The following is a 12,365-nucleotide window of genomic DNA, read 5'->3' on the forward strand; positions in this document are numbered from 1 at the left end:
TTGTGCTGATTGGTTAGGTGGCCCTGGGACACTCATGCAGCAGCACTAGCAGAGGAGCTGGGCCTCTAGAAGGACAGGGTTGGCTGGGTGGCAGGCTTCCTGGGGTCCTGCTCATGGTGTGGTGTCAGTTGGAACCCGCCTGGGAGGTGCAGTGAAGACACCTCCAGGCTGGTTCCGTGCAGCTCAGGGCAGGGGGAAGAGGGAAGGGGAAAGGGGGCTACTGAGCCCCTCAGATGAAGGTACAGGAACCAAACAAAGGAACCAGAGAAGGGAGGTGCCATCTCAGTCTGGACAGTGAGGATGAAGCCCTGGGACAGCGGGAGGAGGGGTTCAACCAGGCTTGTTGCAAAAGCACCTACAGCTCTGGACCAGTGGGAAGGGGCAGGAGGGGGCTGGGCAGGGGCTCCAGGGGCCCCACGTGCCTAATAAGCCCACTGCCTAGGCCCTGGCTGGTGGTCCCAGGCCCTCCCTGGCCTTTCCAGGTCCTGCTGCTGGCCCAGAGCCCCCTTCACCTGGAGTGCTGCAGAAGCAGGATGTCCTCTAGAGAAGGCTACTCCAGAAGTCAAAATAGCATGAAATTTAATTTTCCGCCTATTTGACAAGGCTTGGTCCGGGCCCCAATCAGCAGTGGAGATAAGGGTCCTTGGGGCCCGGGTGGGAGCCAGCTGGGCGAGCGGCAAACACTCCACGGTCCCCAGGCAGGCTGAGGCTCCCCCCGCGGGTCTCTGGTTGCCGGGCGCTAAAGCAAACGGGCTTTATTTGCCCAGTCTGCGATGACAATGCCGTCACCAAATATTTGCCAGCCCGGGCAGGCCGCGGAGCTGGGCTATAAATGCTTGAGTCCAGGTGGAGGTGGGCCTGCCCAGCGGGAGCTGCAGGCCTCGGCAGGTAGGATCCAGGCTGGGTGGCGGGTGGGGAGGGAGCTGGCGGTGGAAGTCTGGCCTCTGGCCTCCTCCTCCCTCCTTGGAAGGCTGTGGGCTCCCTTGCCCAGGTGGTCTTTGGGGACCAACCACCCACTGGGAGGGGTCATCAGCGGGGCTGAGCAGGGCTGGGCTTCAGGACAAGCATGGGCCAGGGGAAGAGGGGCACCTGAGTCTTGGCACACAAGCAGCCATGCCCAGAGCCTAGAGCCCAAAGCTAGGGTCACGAGACACCCCAGCAGGGAAAAGGGGACCAGAACTGTGAGCAAGACCCGGAGCAGGACAGCAGGGAGGAGCGGGAGGCCGGCACAGCTCCCATGACTCCCAGCAACGCCTGTGGACTCCCCCGCCCCTCCCCCGAGACAAGGTGCTGTTTTCTGGCCAACTGGGAGCCCTCTCTCACTCTCTGAACCACCTTCCCTTTCTTCCTCCCCCTGCCCAGGGCTCTGACCAGGAGGCCTCCCTGCTGTTGGGGTGGGGGTAGGGGGCTCCCAACCAAGGGGAGAGCCAGTCCCACCCTGTCAGGCACCTCCTCAAATCCCACCCCTCCCCAGTCCTGCCAGCCCCAGGCCTTCCTTCAGCACCGCCAGCTGACCCGCCTGAGTGCCCAGGCCAGGGACACTCACTCCCCTAATAGGGAACCCACAGTAACCTGGGACAGTGGCTGCATTTACTAGAATTAGAAGGGACGGAGAAATGGCTCACCTTCATGGCCCCCTGAAGCCTCCAAAGTCCCCAAAGCTGCAAGGGACAGAGTGTCCCGGTCAAAGTAGCCAAGCCCAGTTCCCGGACTCAGTGTGGGCACCTCAGGAACTCTTACAACCGCAGACACTCGTAGGGGGTGGGCCAAGGGAACCCCCCTGTCTCGCCTGGCACCTGGGCAGAACCACATCAGCATGTTTATCAAGAGCCACAGCATCCCTGAGCTGGGATGCGGGCTCTGCTGTCCAGGGCCTCAGACCCACTTGCACCCCATCCCCTGAACCGGCTCCCTTCTTGCTTCCCTGCTTCTCTCTCCAGGGACTTCTCTCTCCCCGAGTCATGATTCTATCAGCATTGACTTGTCACTCACCCTCGCAGCAGGACAAGATGCACTCCTTGTCTGGCCGGTGACTGCAGCCTCCACCCTGCAGGCTACCCACTGCTCCTGCCATGTCCACCCGCCTGTGGTATCTACCACCTTTGGTCTCTCTCTCAATGTCACCTGCCTCTGAGCTCAGCCCTCTCCCCAAGCAAAAAGGGCCCCACAAGCTGTTCCCCTAGGAGGGCTGTGGGCCCTGACCACTAACCTGTCCCCTCTCTGCCCCCCTCCCCAGCCAGTGCCTGCTGCCCCAGAGGCCCCAGGAGGTGGGGACGTGGAGGAGATGGCTGCAGGTGTGATCCGGCCTCTCTGTGACTTTCGGCTGTCTCTGCCGTCCCACGGACCCTTCCTGCCCTCAGACCCGGAGCCCCCAGACACTTCTGAGGAGGAGGAAGAAGGGGAGGAAGAGGAGGAGGATGGGGAGGAGGAACTGGAGGTCGAGGGGCCAGAGGGCCACGGCCCAGCCTCCCGGAGCTCAGGCTGGGCCCCAGAAGTGGGCCCTCTGGATCCAAGCTGCCCGGAGACACCACTGCAGCTGCTTCGGTTCTCTGAGCTCATCAGCGGCGACATCCAGCGGTACTTTGGCCGCAAGGACAGAGGGCAGGACGCAGACGCCTGTGACATCTACACTGACAGCCACCTGGCTGGCAGCTCGGCCAGAGAGCTCCCCTGCGCTGACCTGGTGTACCCAGCCCAGGGTGCTTCCCTAGAAGATGACGAAGCCACCGAGCCTGGGGTCTGCTCACCCAGGGGCCCCGAGGGGCAGCCACGTGGGCCAGGGATCGGTGGGGATGGGGCGCAGCCACTGGGGCCCCTGGCTGAGCTTTTCGATTACGGGCTGCGACAGTACTCAGGACCCAGGGCACCTGCCAGCCACCGCCTGAGGCTGGAGCGCAAGTATGGCCACATCACCCCCATGACCCAGAGGAAGCTCCCTCCATCCTTCTGGAAGGAGCCGGCGCCCAGCCCCCTGGGCCTGCTGCACCCTGGCATGCCTGACTTCAGTGACCTGCTGGCCAGCTGGTCAGCTGAGGCTGGCCCCGAGCTGCTGGGTGGCGGGGCCCAGGCCCTGGAGGGGGTGCAGCTGGCTGAGGCCTAGCGATCAAGCAAGGGTCAGTGAGGGTGAGCCAAGGGTAACAAGGGTCTGGACTCTCCTTATCACTGTCCTGAAAGGAGACCTCGGGGACCTCCAGCCAGGGCAGCCACCAGCAGGACAAGCTGGCTCAGGTCGGGAGTCCCCAGGCCAGGGCAGGGAATGGGCATGGGCCTTCCAGGATCTATGCCCACAGGAGGGGAGGATGGGGTAGGAGCTGTTGTGGTCCCTCAGAGGCAGTGGGCTCATGGGGTCCACATGCTGTGTGAGCCGCATTCCCCTCTAGACCAGCCTGGGAGATTCCAGTCAGTGGCAAGGGCACCCTTCCACATGGCCCACCCACCCGGCTGGTCCCAGGGCTGCCCCTCCTCCTGGCAATGTCTGCAGCTGGTGGCAGGGCCAGTGGCCCTGAGAGGCTGAGAGTTTCCTGGAGGGTCAGGGAGAGGGGGCAGGTCTGAGTGCGCAAACGAATGCACTGTTTGCTCCTAGATGAAGGCAGAAGAGCCGCTTCCTCTGGGGGTCTGGTTCCAAGTGGGTCTCTGGCCACCGTGCCTGTGGACAGAAGGCCCTGGGGGGAGCGGCCGGGCCTGGGGCTCAGCTGGCTTGGGCGGGAGCAGGGGTTCTGGGAGTCCAGGAAAGGGGCCTCTTGGTCACTCTCCTGCCTGGGACCTCCTGACTCCCTGGGAGAGAACTCTGGACACTGATGGGCACAAGGGCATGTTTATTTTGGGGAAAGGGGTAGGGATGAGAGCCGATGGGCAGGCTTCTGGCCGAGGGGCTTCTCCAAGACCACTCTGGACCTCCGCCGGGCCACCAGGTTCATGAGGACAGCCTTCCACTGAAGCCACCTGCCCAGAGACATGGCTCACAGCCCCGGACCCCGCCTCCGCCCACTGCCCTCAGGGCCTCCCCCAGCCCTGAACCTGGACCTGGAGGGGTCTCCAGCAGGTGGCTCCCCACTGCCCACCTCACGGCCTGATACATGCCCCAGCAGTTCACTGGGACCACCTCGCCAGGGCCCACGTCCTTGATGAAGAACTGCTGCCTCACCAGGGACATGAGGACCCTCTTGCTGCCCAGCGTCAGGGCCCAGGGGCCCTCCTCACTCCACAGGCGCATCATGCTCTCCCGCAGTGTGGCCATCTCCTCCATGCGCTGTGGACGTAGGGGCATTGGGGTTGCCGTGGTGGCCAGGGCCGGGGGTGGGAGTTGACACAGGAATGCAGGAATAGGACCAGAGTGGGGGTGGGACAGCGAACGAGATTTATCTCTTTCTGGGCAAATCCAGGCCTTATCTGCTGGGAAACACTGCAGGGGCCAAACATGCAGACAGGCAGACCAAAAAGCTAGGAGGTGGCCAAGCTGGGGGTGGGGGCGAGGGGAGCTGGGAGTCAGGCTCCACATGGAGAAAGGTGGCCCACCTGGAGGGCCTGGGAGACTCCAGAGCCTCGAGGGTGGGGGTGGGGGTGCGAAGGCCAGGTCAGGGGCCGCCTCTCACCAGTTTGGTTTCTGTATTAAACTTGAGGTTCTGGATGGTCTTATTATCCTGGATGCTGTTTTCCAATTTCATTATTTGGTTCTGAAACTAAACACAGTCCCCACTTCGTGGGCACAGATGCAGGGAGTCTGCAGACCTGAAGGCGGCCCCTGCCTCAATCACTTGGGGTAGAAATGGGCCTCCAACATGCGGGTCCTCGCCTCTCGGTAAATGACAAGGCGGGATCCAGCCAGAGTTCAGGGCTGCTCCTTTCATAGTGACTGTTGACGCACTGCAGTGTCTGGGGCTCCAGACAGGCGCTCCCACTTGGTACTTCCAGAGGTTGAGACGTGAGAGCCACCCAGCAGGATGACTGGTTCCTTGAGACTTGCCCCCAGGCAGGTGTCCTGGATCTGAGCCTCCCTGGATGGGAGGAGGTCTGCCTGGGCCCCTCGGAAGGGGTTGTCCCCTGTCTGAGCCAGACTCCCCAGCCCCCCTCCCTGAGTGTGCCCATACCTAGGGGCCCAGGGGTACCGTGGCCAGCTTGCCCTGGATCTCGGCAATCTTCCGCCCGGGGTTGCCCCCTCTGAGCAGCTGCACAGAGGACAGAAGAGAGGCCAGCTCTTGCCGGATGGCCTCAACCTCGAACTTTCTGTGGGCACAAGAGGCTGGGGCTGCTGGGCTGTGGGGGGTACTTGGAGGCAGGGCAGATGGAGGGAGGAGATCCTGGGCAGAGCACGGGATGCTCAGCCTTGTGACCCCTCCAGAGGGGACTGGGGGAGGGAGGTTCCCCAGCAGGTGACAGAAGGGAAAGGCCAGACCTGGGCTGGCGAGGGGTCAGGACTGCTGCAGATGCAGGGGATTGGGGAGGACCACCGTAAGGAAGCCCTGAGATGTAGCAGGGTTGCTCTGAGACAGCTGTACCCTCTGAGGTGGGAGAAGCCCAGCCCCTGACAGCCAGCAGAGCTTACCCCCCTCCCCAGGACTGCGGTTCTGCCAGGCTGTGGCAGTGAGCTGGGGGCCTCACCTGGCTTTGGTCTCGGTGGAGATCTTGAGGTCGGAGTCACTCTTGTGAAGGACACACTTGTCGGAAACAGCCTCTATCTGAAACGCGGAGCCGGCAGGCGGCTAAGGGCGGCGCAGCTGGGAAGGGGGGAGGCTGCGCCCCTGGCCCTCACTCACCTGCCGGGGCAGGCTGTCCACTTTCTTCTGCACCTCTCGCAGGTGCGCCTCAGCCTCCTCTCGACTCCGGGCCAGGCTTTCCCGAGATCTCTTCTCTGCGACTTCCCACTCATTCTGTGCCTGGGGTGCAGATACCCAGTGAGGGCCAGAGCCCACCCAGAGAGGGAGGGTGGACAGGCAGCTAGACTGAGCCCTTTGGAGCCAGAGTCAGACCCAAGACGGTTGCAGTCATGCAGCAGAGCTCCTGGAGGGCACATTGCTCCTGCCTCGACTCCGAGCATGTCCACACTGACCACACAAGCCCCAGATGGGCCACACTATGGGGATGCAGATCCTCCCTGGAGGGAGCACCGGACTGAGCAGAACCACGTCCCTAAGAGGAAGGCCTGTCTCGCTCCCTCACCTGAACCAGCCCCAGCTGCCCATGAGTCAGTATGGACAGGGAGACAACAGGTAGCCTGCTCACACATGCAGGACGGGGGACGGGGGCCCGTGCCAAAGGCTGCTACACGTGTATTCACAGCAGCACTAAGGGTATCAAAAGGGCAACATCACAGTGTCCATTAGGGGACAGATGGATGAAAGCCTGTGGTCCATCCACACAATGGAATGTTACTCAGCCGTAACAAGGAAGCACTGACACACGCTGTAACACGGGTGAACCTCAAACATGTGATGCTGATCACAAAAGGCCACATAGTGAACTATTTGCTTTACACAAAGCGTCCAGAACCAGCAAATCCACAGAGACAGAGAGCAGATCAGTGGTTGCCGGAGTCAGGGAGGGGAGTGACTGTTGATGACTTGGTGGTGGGGGGTCCTTTTAGGAGGATGGAAAAGTTCTAAAAGTGATTGTGGTGCTGGTTTTAAAAGAACGACTGAATTACATACTTTGAAAGGCTGAATTGTATGGTGTGTGCACTGAACCTCAATAAAGCTGATAGAAAAATAGAAAAAAGAACTTAAGGGTGGAGGCTGTTTTGCTGGCCCCTCTGTGGAGCCCTTCCTGTGGTTGGGACCCCAGGACCTCTCACCCTGGGCCACCCTGCTCCGAGCAGGAGGTCTGTGGGGCTCAGGGCCATCCTGGGCCTGGTGGACAGCTGTTGGTTGAGCTTGGGATCCGCCACTCAGGCCTCTACCCTCAGGGGTGATGGACATGGCTGGGGAGCATGAGGGGCGCCAGGATCCCCCATCCAGGCGCCCTCCCCCAGGCAGCTCCGTGGCTTTTACCTTGTGCAGCCGCAGGCTCAGCGTCTGCTCCTGCAGGTCCAGCTTCCAGCTCAGGGCCAGGAAGTGGTCACTCATGTCCTTCACCTGCCTGACCAGCTCAGCCACAGACACCTCCAGGGCCTGGCTCTTCTCTCGGAGCTGTGAGAGGTGGGGCTGAGTGTGCTGCCTGCACCAGTGGGGGACCGCAGGAGGACAGCTGCCCCAGCGCTGCCCCCTTACCAGTTCCAGGGCGCTGTGTGTCTCCTGCTGGGCCAGCTCGCTGGCCAGCTGCATGGCCTCCAGGCTCTCCTGCAGGTAGGTAGCCAGCTCCCCGGCCCTGCTGTCCTCCAAGTGCCCTTTGGCATCCCTGGGGGTTGGTGCCACTGAGAAAGACTGTCCCTCAGCCAAGGCTGGCGACCCCTCAGCACTGGGCCAGGGCTGAGAGCCTGGCTGCTGGCTTCAGAACCTTCTAGGAAGCCCCAGGGAGGAGACAATGAGTGTCACCACAAGGGCCACCGAGACAGGGCTGTGTCCAATCCTGCCACACAGAGCTCCCCCAAGGGGGACAGGCTCCCACAAGGGCAGCTACTCTGGCCCAGGGTACCTGGCTGGGCCTCATGCTGGGCTCAGGGCCATTCCTGCCCGCCCTACCTGCAGCTCCACTCAGACACCCACCAGGCCTTCTGCTCGGCCAGTAGGACACGGTTCAGGGACACCTGGTTCTGCTGCACGAACTTGGTCAGCTGGATCACTGCCTTGTCCAGGCCCCGGCACTGTTCCAGGAGGTGGCATTCTTCCTGCTGCCATGCAGAGGCAGCCTGAGACCCACCCCAGCTCCCAGCCCAGGCCCGGCCCGTGCCCGCCCCACACTCACCTGGCACTGTCCCCGCAGGGCCTGCACACGCTTTGCATCCAGCTCCTGGAGCTGCTGCCACCAGCTCTCCAGCTCCTCCCGCAGGCCGCTCTCTGCCCTCAGCCGCGCGCTCTCTGAGGTCTTCATCCTCTACCAGGGGACCCAGCCCATCTGCCGTGAGCCAGGTGTGTGGGGGACACGACCAACCCACCAGCCCGCAAGTGCCCACCTTCTCAAGGGCCAGGAAGCTCTTCTGCAGGAAGCCACATAGCTTGGCTTCCCTCTTGAGGAAGCGGAGGCTCATCTCCTCCCCTAGCTTGGTCATCTGGGCCTGTGGAGGAGGGTCTACATGGTCACCATGCAGCCTCCCCTTGGGCGGCCTACTTGCCTATCCACCCCCACCCACCATGCCATTGCCAACTTGCTTGTTCTCCTGCCCAACCATCTCCATTGGAGGGGGTCCTGCTCCTGTGTCCCCAGCAGGGCCGGCCCGTCGCACCATCCCTGGGAAGGCAGGCAGGCCAGGCACAAGGGCTGTGAAGCATCTGATGGCTGAGCTCCCAGGGGCCCAGGACACACATGGTTCTCACAGCAACCACCAGACACCGCCAGGGAAGGTGACACAGCAGCCACCAGATCACACCCTTGCCAGGAGCCCGGGGAAGGGTGGCTAAGGGCACATGAGTACACAGTCATGCACACACCTGTGCACAAATGATCGCACACTCCTGCAGGTATGCACATACCTGTACACATATGTGCATGCACACACTTTTGCCCTTGCCCTCCAGGCCCAGGGTGGGGCCCATCCTGCCCTCCCCCGCCATCGGCTCCTCTTCTGCTACACCAAGAGGTTGGGGTGCAGGGGACTGGGGTCCAGGCCCAGTCAGGCTGCCTCCCCTCCTCACACACCCACAGGGCAGGCAGGGCTCTGGCACGAGGCACCCTCTCCGCAGCCACAAGTCCTTCTAGGGCTGGGAGGGATGTCCACAGCCCGCAGAGCAGGTGTGCCCTGAGCCTCCACCAGCCTCCCTGCCCTGTTTCTGTAAAGAGCCAGAGGGCAGACACTTTGATTTTGTGGGCCACAGGGTCTCTGTCATAACCCCTCAGCTCTGTGGTTCCAGCACAAACACGGCCATGGGCAACAGTAAACGTACGGCCATGTGCTAACAAAACCTTATGCGTAAGACCAGGCAGCAGCTGCAGGGTGCAGACCCCAGACTCGAGGCACGCTCGGGGAGAGGTGAGCTGGGCATGTCGGAAATCCCTGGGCTCAGTGCCTCCTGGAGCTCCTGCCTTTCAATGGAGCAAAGACATTAAACTTCTCACAGGGCAGTGGACAGGGGAGGCCACCAGAGCTGGGCAGCTAAGCTATGCAGGCAGCAGCTGGGGATGCGGTGCAGTCCCTGGTCTCTAATTGCAGAGCTGATGAGGCTGAGTCTCAAGGAGCTACCCCTGTCCCCTGCCCCGCCTTCTAGGGCTACAGGCACTGGCCCAGGAGCAAGGCCCCAGGGAGATGTGTCTTCAGGAAGGGACTTCCACCTGGCTTGGAGAGAAGCACCAAGGCTGAAAATTGTTGAGGAAGGGGCTACAGGTGCAGGTTACACTGGGAGGGAGAGGTGGGGGAGCAGCAGCCCAGATGGAACTTTGTGATGGATGGCATGCTCCATTTTGGCGCTGCCAAATCAGCAGTCACTGGCAATGTGGTGCGGCTTGTGTGACCAAGGAACTGAGTTGTAAATTGTCTAAGACGTCAGCTAATTTCAATACACAGAGACATCTGTGGCTGGTGGCTACCACAGTACAGGACTTAGGGGTCAGCCCCCAGGTCCAAACACATGGACAGAAGCATAAAGAGAGTAGAATGTGGGAAGAATCCACCGATGGAAAAGATGTGGGCTGGGGGACCACGGGGGTCTCCTGCACGGACCGTCTTGCTGGCAGCTCAGCTAGCTGCCCAGATGCCAGAGTCCTGGCCTCAGGAGTACCTGCATCCTGGCCACCTCCTGGTCCACCCTCTGGCTGGCCTCCTCCTGGCTCTTCTGCAGGGCTCCGCAGGCTACCCCTCGGTCCCGTTCCTCCTGCTTCAGTTTCCCGGTCAGCTCAGCCAACCTAGGGGCAGTGGCTGCAGGTCACAGCAGCCCAGTGGGCCAGAGGGCTTGGCTGGGAAGACACAGGGAGGCTGGTGGGGCCCCCAGACACTAAGAGTCCTTTTTAGGCCAGGACCAGCTGCTGGAGGGCCTAGACCGAGTGTACAGCCCACCTGGGTAAACACACCCATTTCCGTGTCCCCACCTGTCATTGAGAGCTGGGCTGATGAGGAAGGTGACAGGGTGGGGACCCCGGGCTGGTCTGTTTTCCCCACAGAGGGTCCACAGGCCCTGATGTCCCTTGTTAATCAGCAGCTTGGATGCCTTCCTGCCTTGGTGACTCCACTCCCATTCGACCACTTGGGTTCAGAGACAGCCCCCCGGGGGCCCACCTGAGGCTGGCCTCCTGCTCGGCGCCCTTCCGCTCAGAGTCCTGGAGTGCCTGCTTCCTCCTGATCTGGGTCAGGGCCTCCCGGACCTCCACCAGCCTGGCACACAAGAGCTGCTTCTGCCTGGGGCCTGCCTAGCCCTGCTCTGGGTGGCCAGGAGCAGGCTGGGCAGCCTTTGGAGTGGAGGCTCCGCCAAGGGGCCCAGCAACAAGCCTCCCACCCCTTTCCCAGGCTCCATGGGGCATATCTGCTTGGCTGAGCAAGACATCGAATGGGGGGAACTGGAAGCTTGCGGCTGAGGCCCCAACAGGGCTGGCACCAGCTGGGGTTTCCCCAAGCCCCTTTCCCTCCCGCTAAGCCTGCACCACGAGTAGTGGGGGTACCTCTTGTCCAGGGCCTGCATCTGGTTCTGGTTCTGGCTCTTCAGGCCAGGGAACTGCAAGGTGGAGGTGTGGGGTGAGTGCAGGCCAGGGCCCTCCCAGCCCTCCCAGAACAAACACAGCGGCGTCACGGAGCCCGACCCTGGGGACTGTCTAGGTTCTCGGTCTGGGCAGAGGGGCTGAGCTGGGCTCAGGGTCCAGGAAACAGCTGGCCGGACACCCAAGGACGAGGAAGCCTGGCCCATGGGCGAGGACACTGCTTTACCTGGAGGGCCTCCTTCTCGGGGGCCTGAGCCACCTGCTGCACCTCCTGCTGCAGCTTCTTGAGCTCTGAGTCCTGCAGCTGCAGGCCAGCCCGCACCTGCAGAAGCTCCCGCAGCAGCAGCAGCGTGGCACGCTCACAGCGGGCTTTGTGTCCCCGCAGGGACACCACCTCGGCCTGCAGGTCAGCCACCCTGGAAGGGCGAGGAATAGGCCAAGTTGGCTGCATGTGCCGGGGGGTTGGGGGGACTGACCATTTGGTTCCCCTGCCCCTGTGGGGCTCACCACTGCTCCAGCTGCTTCCAGCGCTTGGGGGTGTCCTGTTCCAGAATGGAAGCAGTGGATGCCGGACAGCTGGACTCATACCTCTCCGAGACCTCCTCCAGACTCAAGGGCTCAGGGCTGGCCAGCCCTTCCTCCAGAAGCCCCAGGTCCTCTGGGGTGACAGTGCTCAGCTGGGAGTGGGGCGAGGCCCCTGATGAGGGGTCGCAGTCAGCCAGCTCTGCAAGAAGGCACCTTGGGGCTCGCCATTAGGGCTGATGAGGGGAGCCGCCCCCAGGTGGAGCCTGTGGTAATGGGGACCCAAGTCCCTACTGAGTGTGCCCAATGAGCTCACTGTGGCTCATCCCAGTGGGTGACAGCACAGCCCAGGGAGGGCTGTCCATGGCAGGAAGCTCAGGTTCAGAGAGGTCCACACTCCCACCTGAGGACACACAGCATTGGGCAGCAGAAACAGGACAGTGCCTGCCTGGTCAGCTCCAGAGGGAGTGCCTGGGCTGTGAGGTGACCGGGGGTCAGGAGGCAGCAGTATATCATGTGGCCCAGACCATTGTGTAGGCCCTTACCTGGACAGCCCCCCAGCTCACCTGATTCAGCTTTACTAGCAGGCCCCGTCCGTGGCTTTGGCCACTGCTGAGAGTCCCAGGGCCTAGCACCCCATAGCTGCCCACAGCTAGACCCCAGGGCAGTTGGGGGATGAAGGTAGGGGAGGGTGGAGGAAGGTAGGAAAGTCAGAGCTAGAAGGCCCTGGGGCCTGGGGGAAGTGCATGAAGTGTGAAGGGGTGAGCTCCCACCCTCATATCTCTCCTTCCAAAACAATGCCACGGTAGGGAGGGCAGAGAAGTGCGGGCTCTTCTGGAACCTTCTTTCTCACCAGAACCTCATGATTTCATGGCCCAACTGCCAGTGGAACCTGAGCCTTCAGCTTTCCTGTCCAGTGAGGCCTGCCCAACTGCCCACTTTGGGAAGGACTGGAGGGGGTGTGGCTGCTGGCCTGAGACAGAGTCAGGAGCCCCTGGCCTGGCCTGGGTGGGAGTGGTGGGGAGGCCCAGACCAACCGAACACAGCCAGTCCCACCCCCGAGGCCTTGAGGACACAGAGGACCACAGGACGGGGCCTACAAGAGACCCTGCAGAGCGGCTGCCCCCGTG

The 12,365-nt window shown here is 62.2% G+C and overlaps 2 protein-coding genes across 3 annotated transcripts; one reads left to right on the top strand and one right to left on the bottom strand.

The window, feature by feature from the left end:
* The first annotated feature begins 724 nt into the window (after positions 1-724).
* Positions 725-4,428, top strand: PERCC1 (proline and glutamate rich with coiled coil 1). Of its 2 annotated transcripts, XM_032460087.1 has the most exons (3): positions 878-888; positions 1,941-2,089; positions 2,237-4,428. In XM_032460087.1, exon 3 carries the CDS (start codon positions 2,285-2,287, stop codon positions 3,098-3,100), a length of 816 nt encoding a protein of 271 aa, XP_032315978.1. In that variant the 5' UTR covers positions 878-888; positions 1,941-2,089; positions 2,237-2,284; the 3' UTR covers positions 3,101-4,428. The 2 variants fall into 2 exon arrangements, with proteins under 2 accessions (XP_032315977.1, XP_032315978.1); XM_032460086.1 differs by lacking the exon at positions 1,941-2,089 and having other exon boundaries at positions 725-888.
* CCDC154 (coiled-coil domain containing 154) lies at positions 3,816-12,099 on the bottom strand. The gene is made up of 17 exons (XM_032461052.1): positions 12,089-12,099; positions 11,221-11,451; positions 10,940-11,129; positions 10,678-10,730; positions 10,298-10,393; positions 9,804-9,927; positions 8,045-8,146; positions 7,837-7,965; positions 7,638-7,762; positions 7,203-7,329; positions 6,984-7,121; positions 5,754-5,873; positions 5,599-5,675; positions 5,106-5,223; positions 4,593-4,679; positions 4,062-4,249; positions 3,816-3,942 (listed from the first exon to the last, which is right to left on the bottom strand). Exons 1-17 carry the CDS (start codon positions 12,097-12,099, stop codon positions 3,816-3,818), a joined length of 2,043 nt encoding a protein of 680 aa, XP_032316943.1.
* Positions 12,100-12,365: the final 266 nt, after the last annotated feature.

The sequence above is a fragment of the Camelus ferus genome, chromosome 18 (genome assembly GCF_009834535.1).
Source record: "Camelus ferus isolate YT-003-E chromosome 18, BCGSAC_Cfer_1.0, whole genome shotgun sequence".
NCBI lineage: Eukaryota > Metazoa > Chordata > Mammalia > Artiodactyla > Camelidae > Camelus > Camelus ferus.